Raw genomic sequence first — 24,909 nt, forward strand, 5'->3', positions numbered from 1 at the left:
TGAAGGTTTATTTAATATCTTCAGCTACTGTGATAACTTCCGATCGGATTTGTACACCATGCACGCACTATCGCACATACACGTTACACATATGATACGAAAGGATGAAATTATTACCAATATGCTCAGTTGTTCACTGTTTATCTAAATCGTTGAGTCAGATCATAAATCTTACTGCAACGGTAACTTGAAGGGGTAGAATGAGTCTGGTTCCCTAAATGCGGTGGTATATTTATCTGCGTCAATACGTGAGATATAATTATACAATTTATAATTACATTGCCGAGGTTTCGAAGCAGTGGTTATTATTTTCCACTAAACTTGGAAATATAGTTGATCAAACCCTGGTTTTCGGGTACGTTATTGAATAACTTGCTAACTTCATTCAAATCGCACCGAAGTGCGATATCGCATCAGCCGTATATGCCGCGATAACGTTTGTTTTGCGGGTATTTCGCGAAAGTTTGATAACCGCGATTTGCTTTCACACCATTTCGAGACAGCCGGTACCATCAGGCGAAGGGAGCAGGCGTTTTTCTAGTTTTCCTTCAACAGATATGCGGTGTCTGACAATTCTGATCCCACTACTACGGGAGATCTTTTTTCTTACGCCTCGTCAGCAGTCATGCGTTACGTCCGTGAAATTTCAAAAGCTTTACGGTCTGCGTCGCACCAGTAGCGCTAGGCGGTCTGTCGAGTGCGTATACTGGCGTAACACCGGCCGGCGGTGCGCGGTGTCTGTTGCTATATCAGATCAATGGGATCTTGATAGTTCTTATGAGTAGAGGGGCTGTTTACAAACTCATGGTACAATCCGATATATGCAGCAAACAGAATTTCAGGGGGCAGGTACAAGCAATTAGTGATTGACTCGAAGGGCCAATCATCTTGTCGTTAATTGACAGAGATCACTTAGAACTGTTAATATACCAGTATATACTGAGGCGCATGCGAATAACGGGCAAGCTGGACAGGATAAAATCGCAATCTTAACCGAACTGACCTACGGATTACCGGCACCGCGATGAGTATGGCCTTATCTGACCTTAACGACGCCCTCGTCAAGACTAGATCGGACGATATGGATATCCTTGGGGCAAGTTATTACAAACTGGTGAGTAAATGGGGGTCGACACTCACCATGTCTAAACCAATATGACGGCGCGTCTGGTCTACTCGGTTCTATATTCGTGTGTTCGATTGATACGCTTCGTCAGATTGATTCGCAACGTTGTTGTGTTCTGAACTGGTAAGGAGGACATTAATACACGAACCCCTACTTTTAAGCTATTTCATTCCTACAACGAGATACTATACTGCAGGAAATAGCATCCCCCCCGTGTCTTGCCATCGATACAATTCGGATTCGTGAGGATTCAAGTCTTCGTGCATTGTCTCTGTGGGTCTTTTGCGACCTTGCTTGCACTGTCGCCTGCGCTGCGGTTTCGAACAGTGCTTTGATAAATGATATCTCTATTTTGGAATGCGGATGCTTGCAGTAGTTACACATCAAACTGGCCGTTATATTGTACTTCCGTGTGACCGCGATAGTTCGGCGCATATTGACAATGTCACATAATCCGATTTAGTTTGCTTGCATTGTGATAGTAGAAACGTCCAAATGGGCAGTTTGTGATTGATGTTATAAGTAACTATTTATACCCACCGGACTACTTGATGACATCCAATTCGCGCTGGTCACTTGAAGGTATTCAGCAACAGCATTTCTGGATATCGATTCAATCTGTCGTACACAGTGCAAGAACTTTCATTTAACATAATGGAATACGGGCAGTAGGGCAAAGTACAAAGTGCCATTCTGACCCGAAACTTAGTTCATTTACTATGCGTGCGGTTTACTTGGATATGTATTGTCTAATATGAATGAAGCTATTTTGGACGTGAATGGTTGCGGAAGGAACAAGTTGTCGCCGAAAACACGCAATGGGTTAAGCTCTTGCTAGCAAATAATACTCACATATGTGAACGTCAACCAAATCTCTTCGGCATATAAAGCCGACCAAGATATCATTGCCTCATATTTGACAGCTGACGTCATAGAGAAGATCCGCGTGTGTTGAATAATTCAATACCTACTATTTTGAAGGCATTTGTATATATTATGTTTTCAATTGTGAATTGTAATTTTCTTACCGACCGTGTCAGGCGAATTGGAAATGCTAAAGACGTCAACGGGGAATACTTACTCGAGGAATGAACGCCCTAGGCTATCTCCGCTATCATGCTTGAGTGCCTGAAAGGATAGTGCGATGAGTCATAAATCGGTGGTAGGAAATAACACGGCGGGCCTTGAATTTTGCATGTGTACGCGCACGCGCAGTTTATCCTGAGCACACGTACGCGAAACGCGTTGACGCCGCGACGCAGGTTTAATTGTTCTAAACATGGGGGATAATTTGAAATCTTGTGACGACACTATGCGATGTTACTACATGTCTGATGGAAATACCGATAATTATCAGTTAATCGCTCAAGTTTGCCTAAGGGCGTTCCAAGCAACCGTTCATAAATAGAGTGTTTCTGATGATACCGGTCCGACGTCTGTGCGTAGCTTTTTCCGTCATACTTCTGCGACCAGCACTTATGTGTCGTGATTTCCATAGTTTCTATAACGTCGCCGCCGAATAATAAAACCGGGAGTTTCAGATGTTTGAATTACATTCGATTTTCAAATGATAGCGCGTCCACCCGATTTAAACGCCTTCGTCAAATAAGAAATTCACTGCAAGTATACGCACACGATTTGATCTTGGTCTTTTGTGGAATGTTTACCTTCACCGCTGTTTTGTGGTTGCGTGAACTGTGCCCTTTATGTTCCCATAATGAATGAGACTCTGGCATGGGTCAGTAACGCGTAATGCAGAATACCAAGCGACTTAAATCACGCCCCGTATCCTACATGATACAAGAGTCGATTCAAATGGAGCCCATAAGGTTCCATTATAATCTAGCTCGTTGGGGAAGCTACTTAGTTCCATTTCGATTTGTTGCTGCATGCTTCATGAATTCACAATGATCACAAGATATCCCTGATTAATTCGAACTGGTGCCGTGGAGAATGCTCTTGTTTACATGGATTTCACGGCTGCTAATCGCCGGTAGCGCATTAATGTTTAATCCATTCGTACACAGTCGGCGATACAATTAATAATGTGTGCCGATGCAAGCGAGGGACGGCTAACGTGATATTTATGACATGTATATAATACTGCTATGGAAATCACGTTGGGTTTTGTACACTGTAAATCCATGGGTTGAAATGTGTGTATTTATAAGATTTTACCCATAGGGAGGGGGAGGTGTGAATCAGGTGAACGGGTTTCTCAGGTACCAAATTCTTATTTCAAACGCACACTGTTCACATACACAATCACTATGGACATTGGACATATGTCCTAGGCGTGTAGCAGGTTAGGTTATGTTCAAGTTTATCGAATTTTGCGTATTTCTTGGGGTGGTACTAACAGAACTCACTACACCCCTGCGATATATAATATATCATTACGAATTGGTGTATTTGACTCATTTTCATCCATTGGAAGGGTGTCAAAGCAGAATTTGCTACCTGAAAGTGCGGTTTTCCTGATTTATACACTACACTAGGAGTGTAGCTTGTGTGTACATTTCTGAAAACCTTTTCGCAGCCGTTCTGTGATGAAGATATCAACCATTTCGGAAACGGCATGGACGACGCTAACGACTGGGTGAACAGCATGTTGGAGGACCGCTTCGTGAACGGCACGGGTGAACTGTTCACTCCGTCGTCACCGTCGTGTTCCTCCGGGGCGCTATCGCCCTCGTCGACGTCTTCGGGTTCTTCGCACGGAAACGCGCCGCACGAACACGCCTACTCACTTATTAACGACCGACCCGACACCCCGCTGACTGCTGTGAAGTTTGAAGACTTTTCGAACGGTAATTGCTCGATTAGTTGTCAGTGAATTTGGGATTCCAGCATTCATTAGCTATTAGTCTGAGTGTATATGAGCAATATAGGATTTCTGAGCCGATACTAGCACTCGTAAATGTTTCACTGGATATGAGCGTGAATTGCTGCCATATACGGACATATAAGGCCAAGCCAAGGCCAAAGCTTAGAGGTTAGATTAGGGCAGGGGTGGGCAAACTACGGCCCGCGAAAGCGTCAGGAAACGTAAAAATATTGATACAATGCGTACTAAAAATCAGATTACTATGGGGTGGGTACTTGATTAAACTTTTTCTCGATATACTTCAACATGATAATGATAAGCTATATTCTCACCATCGTAGTTCTTATTTCATTGATGGCGCGATTGTCCGACCTCTCGGCCCATGCATTTTGAAAGGTTTCAATTGCTAAACGACACAGAAAGTGAAACTTAAATGAATTGACTCCGACCACGTGTGTGATTTTAGATTGGAAACACGAGCAAGTTTATTATTTTTAGTGCTGTAGGCATACTTGAAAAACCGATTCACGGGTTTGTTTGATAGATTTGTTCATTGTATGTGTGAAACTATTTATATTTCTAATAATTATATATTGTAGAAGGGTATTTAAAGGGAACATGGTTATGGTGATGTCAGCATTGTCTGTGCTGGAATTTAACCAAAAGTACAATCAGCAAATCTTATGAACAGATCGCTGCCCACAGACTCAAATTTACATCCAGCTCTAAGAATCGGGACAACCGACTTTCATCCTTAATTTTCACAATGAGGACGACCAGCTTATAAATTCTCGTCAGTGTTTCTGACGCGTGTATGTTACCATCATTTTAATGTTTGGTTCGTTTTAAATATACAAATACCGTACATATAGCCTATGTTATTTCCATGTCGTCGGTCACTATATAATCAAATAGCAATATTGCATTTTGGCTTAGCATCCCAATTTTATACAGTGCGGCCCGGGAATGGATTCAAATGTTGAATGCGGCCCGCGATCTAAAAAGTTTGCCTACCCCTGGATTAGGGTTTGAGTTATGGGTGGGAAAGGGGTAGGTTCGTATTAGCGTTAAACGGTCGCAAGTGCCGAATTCACTGGTGAATATTCAATTTCCACTCCTTATTCGCGTCATCCTGTATCTCACGGTAAAATGCCTTTTAAAGGATTTCCAATTGGTGGACTGCCTACTATGGTGAAGGAGGAATACGACCCCTCCCTCGCGTTTGACAGCGACCTTAATCTGCAGAACGACGATGAACTCAACGATCTCGCGCTATCCTTCGACACTCACATTGTCGACCAGGAAAACTGCGACATTAACCAATGTAAGCGTTGCTTTGTTTTGCCTGCGCTACGAATTTCCGAGAGTTGATTCAGTTCACGGGATATTTGATGACTTTTTGTTTATCTGTAGGCTCTGGCTCTGCTATGTCGATCTCTGCTGATGAAACTTTGGACAAGTGCTTGTCTTCGACTGTCGATTCTCTCGGAAGCAATGTCATCACTATTAGCAAACTGGGGAACACAGTTCAAGTCAAGAAGGAAACTGATATGGGCATGGATTACAGGTTTGCTAATCATGTTTATACCAACCTAATTTGATTATATTCTATGAATGATTTTACTTTCGTTTGACTCGACCACTCTACGTTCTGCCAACTATCGAATTTGACGCTGATGGTATTTTACATCCGTGCAGAAATCATGACTCACCATGGAAATGATATCTTGCTACTGCTTGACTCTGTGTTTATTTCTGTGGACATAATCGTCTAAACACCACCGGTCTTTTCAATAAACAATTAGGCAAAGAATAACATGGGTCTGATAGCATTGCCCATAGGAATTGTAGTACCGAATATGTTGTGTTTATGATCGATCTTTCCCCGCTGTAATACCATTTCTCATACGACCAGGCCCACCATTGTAATCAGTCTTGTACAATCTACTCGATTTTCAAAATGCGTACCGTGGCTAGAACTAATGCGTAACTAGAACATGAACTAATGACTTTCAAAAATCCACCACCAACTTACTAAAATGCAACTCACTGGATTCAAATCCGAAGCAATTATTGAATGGCGCATGAGCTAAGAAATGTTGGAAATAGACTCGGAATGACGTGGTTACGAGTTTGGAATGGGTGGTTTCTGCCTCCAAAATCCACCCTCTGGCTATTACGTCCCTGTTAGTGGTGAGGAATCTGAGCTAGCAATGGCTACAAGGACATCACAAAAGAGTACAGCGGTAGCACGATTCCTGCCAAACGACCACACGTGTTTTCTAGTTGTTTGGCAACTAATTAATTTGTAAATTGACAACTAGAACTACCGGTACTCATTGTTAAAAATCCGTGACTAGAACTAGAACTGCTCAAAATTCAGAGGGTAAATCGGTAGTTTGTACAAGTGCGACTGTAATGCATTACGATGAAAGGTTGATGTGTATCTGACAGCACAACCGCCACGAACCCGTATGAAAACGCGCTCAAGTCCAGCGTGATCAACATTACCGCTGATGGCAAAATCGAAGGTATCCCGACGGCTATGTACTTGGCTCAGAACAGTCAGACCGCAAAAGCACAGACCAGCTCCGCCAGTCAACACACTGCGAAGGTGACGACGAACTCAGTTACGCAAAGGACCCAGATACAGATTCCGACTTCCACGCTGCAAACGATCTTGAAGAGTGGACGATTGGTATGTAGTCAAGCTCAATTATTTCCCTATTGATGCGCGTACGCCGTGAAACTAGTCGCCACCCCAATTGCTTATGTATGGCTTATGTATGTATGTATGGAGCTGTGTAATGTATTTCCCTGTAATATGCAACTGATAGGATTTTACATATTCATATCATAAGAAGCTAATTGCTGGGAAGATCGTATGTTCCATCGGTGGTGATGATAATCGGGTGCGTTATTTTTCACTATATGCGCGGTGCTGTGTCACCATGCGTTTTCGGCCGAGTATGCGTAAATGTATGCCGGAAATAAACTAGATTATAGCTTATGTATCTATACCTGTTTTAGTGTACAACGAATCGGTACCGTGCTTGTAAATGCCGAAAAATAGAATTGGACGCTATTTTTGGTTACGAATCTGATTTTCAAATATTCTTTTTTGTGCTAGCATTAGTGTTGTTTCGTTTTGTGCTCCGGTCAAGTTGATTATTGTTGTGACCATTTTAGCTGACATGCATCACGCAATTGCCCTTTGATTTGTATTAATTCAATCAATGCCAACGCTATGAAACTACTACTTCGAAACTTATCAGCTCAGACATCTTAATTGCTGTAGGCCTATACACAAGTCAGTGTGACAGTACACGTTGAATGTAAGGCTGAATCCTACTACGGCTCGCGGATTATATCGTCATGTGCAATTGTGCATTTTCTATAGATATTAGGCGGTCTCTGACTTTAGAAATGGAGCTCGGCGCTGGCATGAGTTTCTATTGTCAATATCCTCTAATAATGGAAGGCCGACTAGAGTTCGCGAGTCGACCAATATGCGTAACTTGCCTTCTATTGACTCCTCCGAACAATAGATAGTTTGCTTATTCTGAGAAGGTTTACTCGATAATACCTCTCCGATCGACACAAATAGACAATCTGCGCTCCCATTCTCAAGTTGGTCACTTTCTTTGGTATTGTGGGTTAGATCGATATCTTATGCGGGAAATGTTGGGGAATATAACTAGGTTCATGAACTTTTCAATAACTTGGAAAACGTCAATTGGTAACGAAGATCATGCAGAAGTTGCTCTTTCATTATCTGTAACATTTCAGCGTTGCTTGTGTCTTCTTCATATCTACTGTATAAATCGTTGATTGCCTGAAGCGAAGCCTGTATTGCATCGTTGTTATTTGAAATAAGCCATTGCGTAGATTAGCGTCCGGTCAATAAGGATTATTATTCAATACGTCGAGACGATCATACTGAATAAGCTTGGCAATATCGAGTTACGTCTGTAACGATATCTGTTAAGTGTCAAACGCAAAATCGATTGTACGAATACCATGTTTCTATAAGGATTTGTTTATATTGCCAGCCCTGTGTTACGTAAGCCGGGCTGTACTGTAAAATATGTGTATAGTAAATGCAAATGTATGTCTAACATCACCTTAGGGCGTTTGTATAGGAATTTCAACGTTCGCAACAGCGTAACGTGCCATCTCCGATAGTGCCTGAGCTCGTCCTTTTGGAATACTGTATATTTGATCGCGAAAAGAACGCACACCGTATGGCGACGCGCTAAACCAGTCGCACAGCCTTTACAGCTCTGAAATTTCGCAATCCCTGCACGTGGTTGCAACTGTAGTACAATAGGATGACACTTAACGTAGCCTGTAGCTAGTCTAGCTACTCAATGGAGCATAGGGCTGAAAGTAAACTAAAGGTATCTGTCTCGCCTCAGTCGCCTGGTGTGGGTGGTTTCATTAATTATTTAGCACACTGTGTTCGCGTCTTGTAACTGACATTTTTGGAAAACACGGTATGTGTGATGACAACGTTGCTCTTACTAATAGTGAGTATAGGCTATCTCCATTGTCAAAATGTACTTAATACACCCAGTAAAGATTATCGTGCGGTATGTGTGTGGTATTATTTTAAGGGCATGTTGTGCAATTGCATGCATCCGCGCAACTACATGAACATCTCGTTTAGCCCATGATTTCCATTGTAACTCTACAAACACAAACATAATTAGATTCACCGTAGAGTACACATGGTGAGTGTATCAATAGCAACCGAGCATTTCCTGCTTCGCTTAGCATGCATGAGCGTCTCGGGTGTGCCTTATTATTGAGGTTGTAAACGCGAGTAGCCGAAATGACTTCACCGCATGCTGTTGAGGAAATAGGTCGTATTACGATACGAATGCCTGTCGACGATCCCAGCACCTGTCATTGAGAAAAATCATATTTATCTGCGGACTACGACCGTCAGTCGTGATGGTCCCTGCCAAGGATCAATTCCTCTTGAGATGTCAATACAAACTCGGTACTGTATGAACTAATACAGTACAATAATATGACTTACCCAATTAACGGTATATAATTGCTCACCATTTGATTATAAATTGTCTGAGCACCTAAACTTGGCGCTTCCATGGTAAACCAAGGGTCCTTTTACAGATTACGAAGCTTCGACAGGATGGCCAGTATCCTCGTATAAAGATCAAGACAGAGCCTTGCGAAGGGGAACAGTATGTAAGGATATGTCAGCCGCAGGTAAACATAGATATTTTACACAGCGCCTTTCCTTGTATGATACCGGTATCATGGCGGTTGTTGAGAGCCTATTGACGGACCTCGTGTGTACTGCATGTTCCTGGCTGTAATGTAATTCTTCATAGTGACTATGTGCCCTTCTAGATCAGTGGTTGTCGATCATGATAGCTTGGGAACCAGTAAAACCTTTACAAATCATGTAATAGAGTCAAATGTATGCAACTCTGAAGCAAATATTGGAAACTTCCATCAAAATAACAAGGAATTTGATCTTGCCTTATTGATATTACACGTGTTGTACGTGGTTTTACTGTTTCTGCTCTGCAAGGCGAGTTGTATTTGCAAACCGCTAAATTGACTTCGATTGTTGTTGCATTTGTCCAGGGACAACTGGACAAGTGTCCAACTTGCAATCTTCAATTGAGATGTAGAATTATATAAAATTGTAATGTATGTGGCAGCAATGTAAGAAGTGGTTGGAGAGGGGATTGAGAACCACTGCTCTAGAATCTCTATCACTAGTGTATGATGTCATAGTGTTTGTGTCGTCACATTGTTACGGAGTCTCACCATGAATAATCCGATCATGCGCCGTCTATTTGACCTTGCCTCGTTACGTTGCGCTAGTTATAGGCTGTGCTTGTGCAGTACAGTTTCCCCTTAGCCGCGACTATTTTGTAAGGTCACAGTCTCTGCAGGTTGACGTACAATTGCCGCCGACGCCTCCGAGCAGTAACACCAGTGATAGCGAAGGATCCTTGAGCCCAAAAGTAGCCTGCACCAGAATAACACCTGAAATCACAGTGCCGTCTCAATCTCACATACATTTCTTGCCTACCACGAACCACATGTCCGCACAACTGCTTACAAATCCGCAGGTGGGTACATTTACAACTGAAATAGTAGTCCGATTTTGACATGATAAAAATGGAGTGATAATTTCCAATTCTTAATTTATACCTAATGCGATGAGTACACAGTTTATGGAATCGGGGTACGGCTTAGAAGACATTCGGCCATAGCGTATGTATCGTACTAATGTATTTCTGCTTCCTGAATCGGCATGGATTTATCAAGTACCACGCTGGTAGTGTATCAAATGACGCGTATTGCGACTTGCGTGCGGTACTTGTCCTCGATTGGTCGCATCCGCTTATGGCGTTGTGTAGTAGATGCGCCCGATGGCAGATCCTAACAACACGAATCGATGGCGAGGTGCTTGATCGCTGTGAAGTGCTCCCGTGGTTGATTTTTGCGCAGTCTTGTAATATTTGCCATGGAGTGTGGCCGCCGTTTGCTAAATTTAGTATTCGCCGGCAGACTGAATTGGGATATGCGCTGTCGAATTGATTCCTTAATACCTATTATCCTCATTAAAAGCAAGTGATTAACGATGGGTGATCGATGCTCGCTGGTTCTAGCGAGGGTAACTACATCTCGAACACGATGTTGTATTGATTTTCGCCGGCTGTACACAGTACAGGTATCCATGTAACATGATAGCTCTATGCTGTAATAATATGCGCAGTATGTTCTAGGTGTCGTTTACCAGTTTGGTGCGAGTGAATCTGCATTATTGCTATTCCAAAATCATACCATTATGACAAAAAAACGGCTATTTTGAGGTTGGTTTCAAGATTGGAAAATTTTGATTACTCCAGGCTATGGATTCTACCATTTACGTCACATGGCTACGATGTGTTTTGCTGATACCAATGTGCAAAAATACTCGTCGCTAAATTTGGCAATGCATTGCATTGCAATGTTCCGATACTTCTGATAACTTAGCGTCGTGTCGCCAATATAGGTTAACGAAAAGGTAGCATCGCCGTTGCGGATGGGCTTTTTTGTGATGAAATTGGAGGCTGTGATAAGATTGGCAGCTTGGCACCGGTCCCGAGCTGAACGCGCATGTACTTCGTGACGCTGCTCTTGAAATACTCCCCTGGCCATCACGATGGTCGTTCACAACGAACACCTGCGTGTTCGTAGCTTGGGCCGTGGCCTGTTGAAGCTACTGCTGTGGTTTGATACCTCAATATGCCTGCTTGTACGTTGCGTTCGAGTGGGCTGTCTATTGATTTTTTTGGAGTGCCGATGCCAAAGCTGAATTCGCACTCGATTACTAACGACATTGATTGTTGCGTTTCCTCTTCAAATATTGTACAAGAATAAATCAATTTCGCGAGTGTCGACTGACGTACTGTTCCGGTATTTGGTGTTAGCCTGGTATACTGCCATCAGTCGCGTCAAAGCGATAGATATGTCGGTTTTCCTATGTTATATTTAGTTACATTTGACACACCTCACCACACGGTCATCATCAATATGGCACTTGGTGGCCCCCTAATCCTGATGATAACATTCCCCACCCTAACAGTTAACCCCTAACTCTAACGATAATTGCTACTGCTACATACATACGAGGGCGTGTATATCACATTCAGAAATCATGCTCATATTGAGTGAATCATTCATTTTCGAACTTATTATTACATTTCAGATGCAAAATCCACCAAGTGCCAAATTTATCATTCACTGGTAGTGGTAACCCACCAGACAACTGTCAATTTTAATATATCTGTCCAATTTTGCGCGCTTATCGTTTGAAACGATTGGACTGTCCTAATCCTGACACGCGTTGTCCAGTAAACGGTCGTGGTTTAAAATGACTCTCCTCCTCTAGGATTCAAAGAATAACTGGTAGCTTGAATTTACGCCCCGGTAACACCGTGTTTTACCTCTGAACCGGATACTTCGTGCTCCTTTGGTTAGGTGTACGGATGACTTGCCTTGTATATCCGGGTTCGGTGTAATCCAGGCGCTTGATGATCCGGTTGAAGTCTTATTAATTGTGGCTAGCCGAGTGCTTCTAAACAAGCCCGTTGCCTTGAATGAGTTGGGTGAGGTTGGGCGCACCCTGCATCGCTTTAGTAGAGTGATTGTTAAGCAGGGTCTACGAATATCATCAATGGTTAATTGAGGGCGGTTATGGTACGCTGTCATTGGCGGAACTGATGTGCCGAATTAAGGTTTAGCCGTTGGTAGGTGAATGTATGTTATTGGTCACCGTGAACAGTGAACACCCATCTGAAGGCGTGTTGCACGCTGCATTGCTTACTGCCATCTTCTCTCGGACGTTCTCCCCACCCGTTCTATTATGTAACACGCTGCGATATATTGTATTATATAGCTTGGGTTCTTTTTCTGGAATTTATTCTGGCGCTACGGTTATTGCTATATCCGGGTAGGTATTGTGTGACGTTGGTTTACGATCATTTGGCGGTAACTCTTTTGACGGCGTCAGAGTCACGCTCGGTTTTAGGCCGGAGCTATCCGATACTGTAGAACAGTAGGACTCACGCCAACCTTTCGGTACTTTTGGTAAATTCTATCCAACAGCTCATCTTGAAGTATTCATTTTTAAACTACTGTAAAAGTTCAGTATTTTCCTAAGACGTTAGCGTTAAATTCAGAAACTTTTGCAAACAATGCGAGGTTGCCCTGATTGACCTTCATATTCCGTTTTTTTTGGTTTTCCACAAACCACAAACAAAACATCTCTTAACAGCAATATGTTTGTATCAATGAGCTTACATAAGACAATGAAATTGAGTTTTCATAGCAGGATATTTTATATAAAACGCCCATTCTGCTGATGTGAGCTCTGCAGTTTTAGCAGTTATGATTATGAGGCAAGACTGCTTTATAACTTATAAAATCTCAAATTAGATATCAATCATGTTGGAAATTTAGAGGTTTCGCGTTGAGATCCTGCCGTAGGAATTCATCAGATACTGCCGCGCTTGTTCATAACACCGTGATGCACGATATTTTGAACTCGGTACACTTCCCAACGGCTGGTGGATTACCAGGTTAGCGCGTTAGTTCCCTTCCTTCCGCGTACGGCGTGATCAATATTCCCGCTAAGTGTACGATTCGATAAGCGTGAGAAGATGGGAAAGATGCTGCTCGACTTTGGTTGTCTATTCGACCAGTTTCAATATCGCGACTTGGTAGGCTCGCCGCGTATCAATCTCTCACGATATGTATTCTCAAACGTCGATGTTTGTTTAGTGTCGCCCAAATGAAAGTAAAGTGTGCTGTTGTCAATGGATCATTGCTCCCGCGACAATGCGTTGGTCCTAATATCCGGGTGCATCGAGGGTTTCGCTGTTACCTACTTGCTTTTAATGGTTACACGGTCTTGACGCTTGGTTGGTGACGCGTCTTAAGTCTTTATCGTGGTCTTTTCTATCTGGCGTTTGCTCTTGATATCAGTTTTGGTTTTGGTTTTGGTGTCTTCTGGAAAGTAGTCAGAAAGTCTGTACTGTTTTTGATAGCGTGACCACTGACCGGTGATAGTGACCTTTCTAGTATAGGAGGACTTGCGTTGATGAACTCAGCATACCCGCGATTGTAATAGCAATATTTTGTCACTGCGTCCTGCGTGTAATATACATTCGAATTCTAGTCAAAATCCAAACCCAAATTTGATTCGTAACACGTGAACAACCGTGTCCGCAGCCCGGCCGAGATTGAGCTTTCTCGGAGCCCCGTGCGATTTCGAAATTATCGCAAAATCCATTTCCTGCTCTCGGTTACATTTTTGAAAGTTTTAAAACTGTCTCTGGAAAAAATTGCACTATGTTCCACTGTAATTTAATGTAGTAGAATAGTGTAAAATATGTTAACAGTACTTAAATATTCATTACTCCGTGGTTGTGAAGAATTTTCGTCCGCGCGCTTGGTCAAGTCTTTAATAAGCCTTGAACGAATGATTCATCAATCTACTTCTCATTGAGACGGCCCATAAAATAGGTATGGCATCGACTAAGGGGCATGTCTGCCAAACTCACGAGTGACTGAATGATTCCTACCAACACCGATATTTTGTTACATCGTCCAACTTCATCAAGCATTGTTGACACCTGGACTTATTCACCAGGGAAGGACTTGCGCAGTCTTGCGAATCAGGATGATAGGTGTGTATTCGCCACACCTCCTTCAACATACACTTGCCAGCGTTCTGACCGGTGACGCCGTCGTAGTGCAATGAAATTTGTTTCTAACTTCTGATGACATCGGCCGCATCCTATCAACAAATTTGTATTCGTACACATCATTACACAAAGTCATAGGCGTCAGGTTAGACGCGCCGACTAGACGTTGTATGGCGTAGCCTTTGCCGAGAATATTGCATTTTATGACAGCTTGTTTGCCGTCTAGCAAAAAGGTGTTTGTGGAGCCGCAATGCTGCAATTAAGCCTAGCAACGCTCGACACCTGTAGCTTTGGAACGCAGGTAAAGTTCGCGCAAGGTTACTTTGGACAGCATATCGTCACTGCTGGCTGCACGCTTCGCGAGCTTTCATGTGATGCATTGACTTGACTCACCGCGAGGAAAACTTCCCGATGCCTTAGATTGTGGAGTCGTGCGCGTCGGAACATCACCGTGTCGGATATATTTCCGCATTTAGGCTCGCGGCAAGCGTCGAAGCCGGTGCCGCTGTGAACCCAGATCTCCGGTTTATATAAGTATTTTCTCTCTATCTGTGTATCGAGCCGTAGCTCTCACGGATACGGCTGAGCAGTGAGCACTGGGATTCGAGTAGGGCGAGTCGTTATTTCGAGTACCGAAATTAGCTAAGTCTGCAAGGCTGCAACTTGGATTTATTTCACGGATCAGTCTTCAAATTTGAACTTGTCCGCACACGACACAATACTGCAAAATATTAAGCCTGGTGATTACTCGGATGCTGTAGTATTTGCATTCTGCACTCGATGTATTCATTGATGCGTTCTCCACTCTTTGCACCATAAACAGGGCGTTCCAAATATTAAACGGGTGTGGCGAAACAATTCAGCAGCCCGGTAGTAGATCAGTCCTTTTCATAGTATTCAAATTACAAAGTTTAGGAGCAAAACATCCAATCCATTCATTATCAGAAGAGTATCGATGGAAAGTACAACGGCACTCTTCATAATACAGTGTCATTGATTTCTTAAGTTTTATTCGGGAGAATGCAACGGGCAATTATGCCTTCCTCGACCATTCCCATATCGATCGTAAAACTATTCATACCTGGGACTTCAAGTATGAAAGGTGAATTTCAAGAAACTCTTGGAGCTAGAGAACGTCAATATACTATTGAACATTATATTCATAATGATGTAAACCCGAATATTTTCGACTGCTCTGGCCAACAGTCGTATCATGACGTGATATTTGATGACGCCACCATTGATATACAAAGTTATTTTGAAATCTCCACTAGTTGATGACGAGTGGCTTCCCTCTTCTCAATGTATTCGGGTTTATTTTATTATAAATATATTAGTCTGTTGTATAAAAGATGTGTCACGGCCGGTCATTTCCGTTGTATCAGCTCGCGGGAATATTTACCCGCTTTTGGCGCGCGTAAAGAGAGTAAATATTCATATTGCGCGCTTTGGGCGCTTGCTGTCTGTTAATAGCACCGCAAACTTGTTCATACTTGCTCCAGCTATAACCCCGAGGTCGACTGTTACCATGTATATATATAGTTAACGCCGAGCCAAGCAACCAACCGCCGTCGTAGACGCCAGACCGTCAACAGTTGGCGGTCTTTGGTCGAGACGGTGTTCCGAGAATTTGTTTACAAATTCGCTGTACTTTGAGCAGGCGAAGTGTTTGTACGCATAGGGCAGATTTTGGCAACCATACCCCCATCCGACGCAACTCTCCCTGCGTTACACTATCGATGTGTTGCTGCTATCAATTTAATCAGCTGCCAGTATACATGCATGAGAATGTATCGAGTAGGGGTGTCGAGGTATACATTATACATACAACTATCGCTGCTATTTTTTGACGCAGCTCTGTTAATAGGTAACCGTGTGTTTACGTTGTGACGTCACATCGAGTCACGAGAAACGAGTAACCAATAGTAAAGCGAATTGATCCACTATTCAATGCTCTAATAGTTCAACAAGTCCATATGTGTATGTGATCTTTGCTTTTGAATATGGGAATTTTCGATTGCTTTCTCTTCCTTTCGGGAATCGTATTTCGATTATAGCGCGCCAGTTTTTGCCATGATTTGGGTTTTTCCCGGCCCGCACATCTGTTGAATTCGACGTTGTTTATTGCAGAGACTGACTCAGACGCACGGCGAACTTCATCTCACTGAAGAAGAGAAAAGGACGCTGGTATCTGAAGGCTACTCTGTGCCCGACAAGCTGCCTCTTACCAAGGGAGAAGAGAAGGCTTTGAAGAAGGTAAGGCGACAGTAGACATGCGTATTGCAATGGTACAGCGTTTCATCATAAGTTTCATCGAGATGATTCTGTTGCTTGCATAACCCGTCAGTAACGGTGTGCCACACTGTAATTCCATGGGCTGATTTCGCTTTTAAACTGATGCCGACAATGCAGTGTTGCAATTCGCCATGGTACAATATGAATTGATATTCTGGCCTTAGGACTTGACTTCGGAATGGGATTTGGGATTAAAAATAAAATATATTTGCTTACATACGTTACCCAATCGTTTGCTATGGGTTTGTATTTTGTATTGGCGAAGACGTTATTACTTATTACTATTGCCAAGATGGAAAGTACTTTCGCGACGTAGTGTTACGTCACGTTTATGAATGACATCGCCACAATCACAAGTCAACATGAGGCGGTCGAAATCGGATCGCATGCACGCTTCGGTAAATTGCGCCTCTCCTCGATCAACATGCTGCGTGAGTCATGCGAATGCGTTTCGTAATTCCGAAAGCTGCCTTGGGGCTCCGGTCGTATCGTATCGTTCCCAAATACTTTACAAAAGCAATCATTATATACTCTCGTTCGGTACAATTTCACATCGTCGCCACTTCTCGCCCGGTTATTTCGATTGCGCCGTAAAATACCATTCGCACGGTGCTGGGGCGGTGAACTTTGGATTGCAGTGCTTCGCAACTTTGAATGTATCACTGAATATGACCGTGAATTATGATATACGACACTTGGTGAATCGCCAGTGTTGAATTCGGCCCTTGGTATGTATGCATTAATGTATTCGGATTACGGGTTACGTTTTATACTTTCTTGGGTTGGTACACGAAAACGCTATTCACTCCACCCCAGGGATGTATCTCCATATGAATTATTGTATTTTTTACTCCTCTCCACCCATCTGAATAGGCATGTAAGCAAATTCTTGAACCATAAAGTGCGCTTTATATGATTTGTGGGCGGGAATCGGCGAGATACACGATTTTCGTAAACGATATAGCCTAAACACTTGCATCAAGAACATATAAACCATTCCGCATATATCCAGTCTTATATCATACCTGAAGTACGCTTTCATAGTAATGCCGCTTTCGAGTTCCCATTGCGCCGGCGGCAGCCTATTACCGCGCGCAGCCTTGCGTTTCGGATTTGCTTACGTCATGTGCCGGTAGATTTTGTTTCGCGAAAACGTGCGCGGATCGCCGTAATCGCAGGAAAAGGTTCATCCGGGTTTCGCGACGCAAATAGACGCGCTCGTTTGCCGTGAAGTCGCGGTTATGCGTAGACCGGACGCGTTAGGGGTAGGCTTAGCGGATCGCTGTTTCGAAGTCGACTAAGTCTTATTTGATGGCTTCCGATTTGAATCAGCCATGCCGAATCGAATTAGGTCCCCCCCCCCACTACCGAATCGGGAGGCGCACCAAGCGAATAAATGGGAATAGTGTTCCCTTGGGATGTTATCGTTCAAACAATAAGGTTCAATTTTAAGCTACCATTAAGCATGTGTAGGGCTGACTTTCTACAGCCTGTCATTCGCTCGAATATCACTTTTAACCAGTAATGGATTGCGTCTACTTTTTCGAAGTAATCAGGTAAGTTTTGCACAATTGCAGTTACACCCACTTGAGTGACTATGTCTTTGGTCCTTCCACTTCTACTTATACAGTTATATTGGCATTGAAACTAGTTACTTCTTGCAATTTGAACTATGATAAGTAGAAAGAAGTTTTTGGAATGGATATTGAGATTCTGATTCGAATCGGCTGTGGACAGTGGCGGACACTTCTCAATGACGAGGGCGATTTTTTAATATGCGGTCGTTCCCTTTTGCTCCACTTCGATACAGGGTTGTAACCTGGTCGCAAGGTTCCGAATCGCAAGTCAATCTCACTTTTATAGCTTTGACTCGAGTCAAGTCGAGTCATTTTTAATTCAACACCGAGTCAAGTCCGAGTCCAAGTCTGAAGTCTCTGTGTAGAGGGTCGAGTCCGAGTTCAAGTCATTGTGTTCACTGTTCAGTTTTTAGTTCAATTCGGTTCAACCCATATTTTCCAACTCTGCCCGAGTGATATAAAATGTTATTATGAAAATTTTCCTCAGTCCTAACAGTTTCTGGGTCTATATTCCAAGTATAAGGACTGATACACGATATACCGATAATGTTGTAACTGTACGATTCTTCGAAGTCTCAAAATGTCACTCTTTGCCGTTCTAGTCTCGAGTCATATGACCTGGTTGGAGTCATGCACAATGACTCGAGTACCAGTCGAGTCAATACACAAATTGACTAGAGTCGAATCTAGACATTTTACACATTTGAAAAAGATGACTCGAGTCAAGTGGAGTGACCAAAAAATCATGAATCGAGTCGTTGCAATCCTGCTTGGATGACTCTTGTTTCATCACGTCGCGCGTCTATACCACCTTGCTAATCATGTTTCATTTCACTGAATTGCATTTTTGTTATGTTTGTTATTGATTTGCAAGGTTGACAAATAAAGATTCTCTCTCAGATCCGCCGGAAGATTAAGAACAAGATTTCGGCGCAGGAGAGCCGACGGAAAAAGAAAGAATACGTGGAAGCACTCGAAAGACGGTGAGAATCTTTGCCTCTTCGCCATGTTCCAGCCTGGTACTGAGTACTATTTGCTCAGCGTGCTGTTGCAGTTTAAAATACGTGGGGTTAACACTGTGTGAATGATCGTATGGCAATCGGCACGCGGTCGGTTATCGTAACAACGGCCATTTGAGCAAGCTTGTGAACACTGTCCTTTTTTATTATCGCCCGTTATCTTTGGATGTAGCCGCTCGTTGGATTTGGTTTCTGATGTTACGATGGTAGACTAGGGCGTGTGTTTGCTACGTGGTGGCGATAGGTTTGTAATAATCTGTAACTCTCGAGTTGTACTTTATCGGGTTATATCTATTAGTGCAATTTGTTGACGTGCTGCAACTTGCTATAGGTCAATTTGGTGGTCCTTGGACATATGAGCATGTAGCATAAGATCATGCCACAGTTCGTCATGCGACAATTTAACGAGTGTGCTAAATTCATGATTAAAGTTGGGTTGTGGTTCGATCAGGCTAGGGTTGAGTGTGGGTGCAGGTGAATTTCGAGATTAGGGGTTGTTCAAGGTTATACATTTACGAGCTAAAGTGTCGCATGCCCAACTGTTGTTTTCCATTGCGTCGCATGCTTGAATGTCGTGCAATCAAGTTTGTTATAATATGATCTGCTTTTATGGTTAAGAATTTGAATAGGTACCCCACTAGATGCGCGCGGATTAGTCACGGCTACATTCGATCATGGCGTATGTTAATACAACTTTAAGCCCTCGTGACTGGATAAGCTACCGCGCGAAAGCTGGGATTCGGATTTAGACTAGGATTTTTAAGTGAAAAAATGATTACGCGCTCAATTTCCGGAGACACGCCCTATTGTCATGGGTTAAGATTGTATTTATTATGAAATTGCATATACCTGGCACACTGGTGCAGTCTGCTTAGCATTCGGCAGGTTTCCCTAAATCCCGGTTTCGATTCATTTCAGAATGGAAAGTTTCAATCAAGAGAACGGGGACCTGCGACGTAAGTTAGACTCGCTCGAGGACAGCAATCAGACGCTGATGGAACAGCTGAGGTCGCTGCAGAGGCTAGTCGCGGAAAACCTGCCAAAGCAAACCACTCAGGCCGGCACTCAAACCAGCAGTTGCCTCATGGTTAGTTGTCATTCGCTGCATGTCTTTGTAGCGCAATTGAGAGCAGTCTGGCGTCTCGTTATTTCCCTGCGTGGCGGCGGAACTGGTCGGCACCGTATTTCGTGTGACATCCGAACGCTCTTGCTGTAAACAGGGACATCTAGAACTAGATACCCTTGGCTTAAAGCCGTTCTTTCCTTGTTTGACCTCGAATTTCTTTTTACTCTTGGATCATCTCAGGCGCACGAAATAAGGCGGTGTTTTTAAATAGCCGGGTGTCCCTTCGCTTCATTATATTGCAAGGTCCTTCTAACTGAAACTTGATAGGTTATGCGCGCGTTTATATTCAACGCGTTTTATATACATTCTAATAGTTCATTCTAATAGTTTCTAATAGTTTCTTCATTTCAAAACCTCCACAAGATTTCGATAAAATGAAAGGCAGGAAAGAGTTAAAACGATTATAGTTTTTCAAACAAACACCTGCCGGACATAGCACATGTCATGTAGGGCCTACATGCCATGTGCTATGCTGCATAGTAGGTATGCTGAATTGAAATTTACAGAAGAAAACATAACAAGGACAAGCGATGAAAATCAAGTGGTATTTGTCGGTAGGCGAAAGAAACCTGTCAGATAATTCTTCGTTTTTTTCTGAACATACCAGTATTATTCGGCTTGTGACAGGTCTGCGTGAACGCATAGGCTACTCACGATGCCCTTGGACGGCAACTATAAATCTTGGGTCACCCCGAGAACTTAGTTTATCTGAAATCTTGGACATGTGGTTTGGTTCCAGGTTGTGGTGCTGTGTTTCGCGGTGTTCCTCGGCGGATGGCTGCCTTTCTTGACCCCGTTCATGGCCGGAAGCCAGAGCCAGATGCCGTACCAACCATCGACGGATGTTTCAAAGACTTGTAAGTGTTGATGGAAATGGTAGTATCGTGTGTTGGGATTACGATTATTTGTCGGTTTCAGGGCGGTCGAGAGTGCTGGTGTCGTATGCCGATGACGCGTGGAACGACGATGGGTATTGTGACGTCGAAGGTTGCTTTGAAGATCGCTTCTTCGATGATATCGCCAAGAGCTCGTTTTCCGAGGACTTGCTGCATGCCGAGGACGCCTCAGGTATGATTGGTATATACTTCGTTATGACAACTTGAATCCGGCTTTGTCCACCTGGCGTTTCGCTCCAACCTTTTAACCCTTTATCCACCTACCCATTTGTTTTGTAACGAAGTCCAATCGATGTTGACAAGTCCTTTTTCGATGTGAAATCTCAAAATGACATGAAGTTAGGTACTATGTCGATATATGCAAAAGGTAAATATCCATGATTCGTGGTCACGTTCCGGATTTTTACCTGCTCATGTTTCGTTGGTTGTTGATCGTTTTAAATTGAACAAATGTACTGATGGAGTTCATACGGATTGTTTCTATTTCGTTTATATTGGTTTCATCCAGACTTGAAGTCAGTTGAATAATTGTTAACCGTATCCAACACATACAATACTGACCATTTAAAACTAGTGGTAAGAACTGCTGACGGAAGGGTATACGCCAAGTGCATTAATGTAAAAGTCGACACGCTAATTCACCAACGAAGCTGTTACATTATATATGTGGTTGTTAACCTAACGCTGCAAGCCTTCATTGAGCTACAAATATTCACCTAGCCACAAAAACAAATATCTAACACATTACACACCAATACATTATTATTATTATTGGATACTGTGCACATAATGAACTCTGCATCACTTGCATTGTAGAAAAAACACTAAAACATGATGTCCACACATAACAAAATGATTATACTGAATCGTGGCCTGCGATATCTGCAAATCGGTGTCTCTTGAGCACCAGCCAGCTCCTGAAACTGGATCAGAGAGCCCTCCCTCGTAGTCTATATGATCACGCGCCTACGCTTGTGGAATAATAGAGAAGACCAAAAACATCGGATATTCGTTCAGAACAAGAAGTTCTCGAGGGCGGGGATACGTACGATGAGCCGGCGTCTGGAAGAGTAGTGACCAACGAGACGAAGGACCAACTCGGGCAAGTGATCGCCAACACGATGGAACCGCGCGACGTTGCGGCCGTTCTAGCGAGGTACGTCAACTTCTTGTATCTTCCAGCTTGGATCATCGCAAGTCAGATAGAACTTGACGATGATTGGATTTGAATCGATATCTAGCTTGGTTGCGTTTGATGCAGTACACCTGAACAACTAACGGTATTCTGTGCGTGGCCGGATGTATTGAAATAATCCCGTTGGTGTAAAAGAGCGTGATGCTACGCGGATTTTAACCCGGATCTGCTGAAGGGCCCTTGGTCGAGAGGCTCTTAATCGGACGACACCTGCTCTTTACCGACCTCCGGCGGTGGCGTCCTCGAGTTTTCGGCGATTCCGTGGCCGGTAATTTAATATTCGTTTGTTGCTCCTCTGGTAGAAGTAAAACTTATTCCGTGAATTTTTACCGAAACCCTAGAATAACAATTCCAAATACGTGTCAAACCTACTCTTGAGTGGAGGTAAGAAATAAACGGTCTGAAGACAACTGTCGGGTACTTTGTGGATTTGGTCCAGGGTCGCATACCTTTAGCGGGTAATCGGAAATGATTAGTTCGCAAGAAACTAACGCAAAATGACTAGGGAAGCTACAAATGGGTGTGATCATCGAAAATATATTTAGGTACCGCGATGCGGGGCAAATTCACGCCGAATAGATCGAGGTTATCAGTGACGGTGAAATTCATCGGTATTGGCTGAAAATCTGGGTTTAGTTATAACATCCCATGGCCATCCGTGTTTTTCAACTTGTAACTGAACTTTTATCGCTTTTCAGCGGGCGTAAGGTACCGGAGGCCGGCGGCAAAATGGAGATGGCCGCCGTGGAGGTGATATCGCAAGAAAACCGAAAGTTCGCGCCCGCCGCGCCGCTGGTCGCCGAGTAACGAAACTAGGCTTCGCCGACTCGCCGTGCTCTTCCATACAAAGAACATTAGCTTTCGCGCCGCGCGTGCTCGGCCGGGACCGTCCCGATCTGTGCTTTAGAACCGTGCGGTCAGGGTGGAATTTCTTTTGTAGTCAATCCTGCGCCGGGAAGCGGCGCGCGTTAATTTCCGCCAAAAGCCGACTCGCGGATGTTGAAGACTTTTCTCGCGGAGGTGTTTTTCCAACCGCATATCCAGCGCGCGCTAGGAGAGCGCCCTTCCATCAGATCGAAAACGATGCCGACACGAACACGATACGATTACTGAAACAGGCTTGATCAATTCGACGTGGACTTAAACAAATTTTTTTCACTGACGGTTTAAATTGTTGCCAAAAACTTAACTATAGATATTGTTATTATGTTGTTTCCTATATTTCTTCCCGTATTACCGCGGTCTTATATATATATGTGTGTGTGTCGCTTTCTATTTGAATATTAATATGATATAATCGTTATCGAGAGTTTAAAATGGAGTGTATTGTCAGGAATATGGTATAATAGTTGTGTAGCTGTATAATTCTATCGTAGATTCCTATGTGATTATGTATCGATTAGTCGTAATGGATTTATTTTACTCTTATCTTATGTTTGTGCGGTAACTATGACTAACCTTTCCAATTTTAGCAAAATCGGGATTTCTTCTGATGGGGTCCGATTCGATTTCGTATAAGCTGCCATATTTGTGCGCTTTGAAAAAGTCATTTCCGATCTGCCCGGTGTAGCATCGGTAGCCATGATGAGGTTGCAAAAAAGGATGTATACTGTGTCCTAATGATTTTGGTGCTTTGGAAGCTAGCAAGCTTTACTGTTGTATAAAATGTTTGTTGGGTGTCGTTAGGAATTGTATAATTTCCGTGTTCTTGAGTTTTTCGACGAGAAATTAGTCTGGGGGTCTCGTGCAATGACGTTGACGTACTCGACGAGTGGTCCTTTGTACGTGGCGAATAATATGCTGCTATTTTATAAGGAAACGGGTGTACAGTTGTGAATTTCTTAAGATTAATTTATGTGGTGTGCACGGCGGTTATCTCGGTGTTTTAGGACAGCGGCACATCCTAAGCAACATGCGCGGTGCGTACTTTTCGATTTGAACAGCGCTTGCTACTTGATATCGCTGTGATCGGGGTCGATATGGAATCGCCATACACTTCGGAATTTACTGCTTGATCAGTTTGATCACGAATCACCACCGTACGTGTGTCTGTTTCTGTTGTGTCGTTTGAAAAATGGATTTACTTGTGCCGCTGATACTGTTTCATCTTTTTGCTTACAACTGGTGCCTTACGTCTCACTCCTTTGATGAACGCTTATAGATATTCCTGTCGAAGAATCGTGTATATTGTGAATATTTGCGACGGTCTTTGAGCCAAGACTTTCGCTATCTTGGCGTAGAATCGATGTATATTTGCTTCCGATATTGCGTTGACAGTCGCAGCCCATACGGGTCTTTTCACTAATGAAACTTAACACGATTACTGGCTGACTTCTTGCTTTGCGTAGGGCTAGCTAGGGCGGTGGTGCGTGTTATGGGAAAATAATTTGAGGAACATCTGCGGTTGGCGTTGGAGCGTGTGTGCTTTCCTTGTTTTCAAACCATAAACAATAGCGTGAATGAGAGAACGTGGAGATTACTTGGTCAATCGCCTGTGACAACGGCTTCGTTACGGCAGTTATGAGGCTCCAACTATGCACTTGTAGTCGTTTCTTCTGGCTGTGAGTCCAGCTTTTCCATAGATAATATTGTAGATGCGGAGTTTAGAAT

The 24,909-nt window shown here is 43.2% G+C and overlaps 1 protein-coding gene across 1 annotated transcript; it reads left to right on the forward strand.

The window, feature by feature from the left end:
* Nucleotides 1–879: 879 nt before the first annotated feature.
* Nucleotides 880–24,633, forward strand: LOC145445579 (uncharacterized). The gene is made up of 14 exons (XM_080323770.1): nucleotides 880–1,114; nucleotides 3,666–3,936; nucleotides 5,116–5,277; nucleotides 5,367–5,520; nucleotides 6,408–6,651; nucleotides 9,093–9,188; nucleotides 9,887–10,066; nucleotides 16,322–16,447; nucleotides 18,964–19,046; nucleotides 20,001–20,169; nucleotides 20,948–21,065; nucleotides 21,127–21,276; nucleotides 22,122–22,260; nucleotides 22,998–24,633. The coding sequence occupies exons 1-14, from the start codon at nucleotides 1,025–1,027 to the stop codon at nucleotides 23,104–23,106; spliced, it is 2,091 nt and encodes a 696-aa protein (XP_080179896.1). The 5' UTR covers nucleotides 880–1,024; the 3' UTR covers nucleotides 23,107–24,633.
* The last annotated feature ends 276 nt before the right edge of the window (nucleotides 24,634–24,909 follow it).

Source organism: Botryllus schlosseri, chromosome 8, assembly GCF_051294905.1.
Source record: "Botryllus schlosseri isolate E-star chromosome 8, Bs_hap1, whole genome shotgun sequence".
In the NCBI taxonomy this organism is placed as follows: domain Eukaryota; kingdom Metazoa; phylum Chordata; class Ascidiacea; order Stolidobranchia; family Styelidae; genus Botryllus; species Botryllus schlosseri.

Excerpts from the sequence above, each read along its gene's own strand:
- LOC145445579 (XM_080323770.1), top strand. The coding sequence starts at position 1,025 with ATGAGTATGGCCTTATCTGACCTTAACGACGCCCTCGTCAAGACTAGA. Across the intron at positions 19,047-20,000 it reads GTGGAAGCACTCGAAAGACG|AATGGAAAGTTTCAATCAAG; the intron begins GTGAGAATCTTT and ends GATTCATTTCAG. Across the intron at positions 22,261-22,997 it reads GTTGCGGCCGTTCTAGCGAG|CGGGCGTAAGGTACCGGAGG; the intron begins GTACGTCAACTT and ends ATCGCTTTTCAG.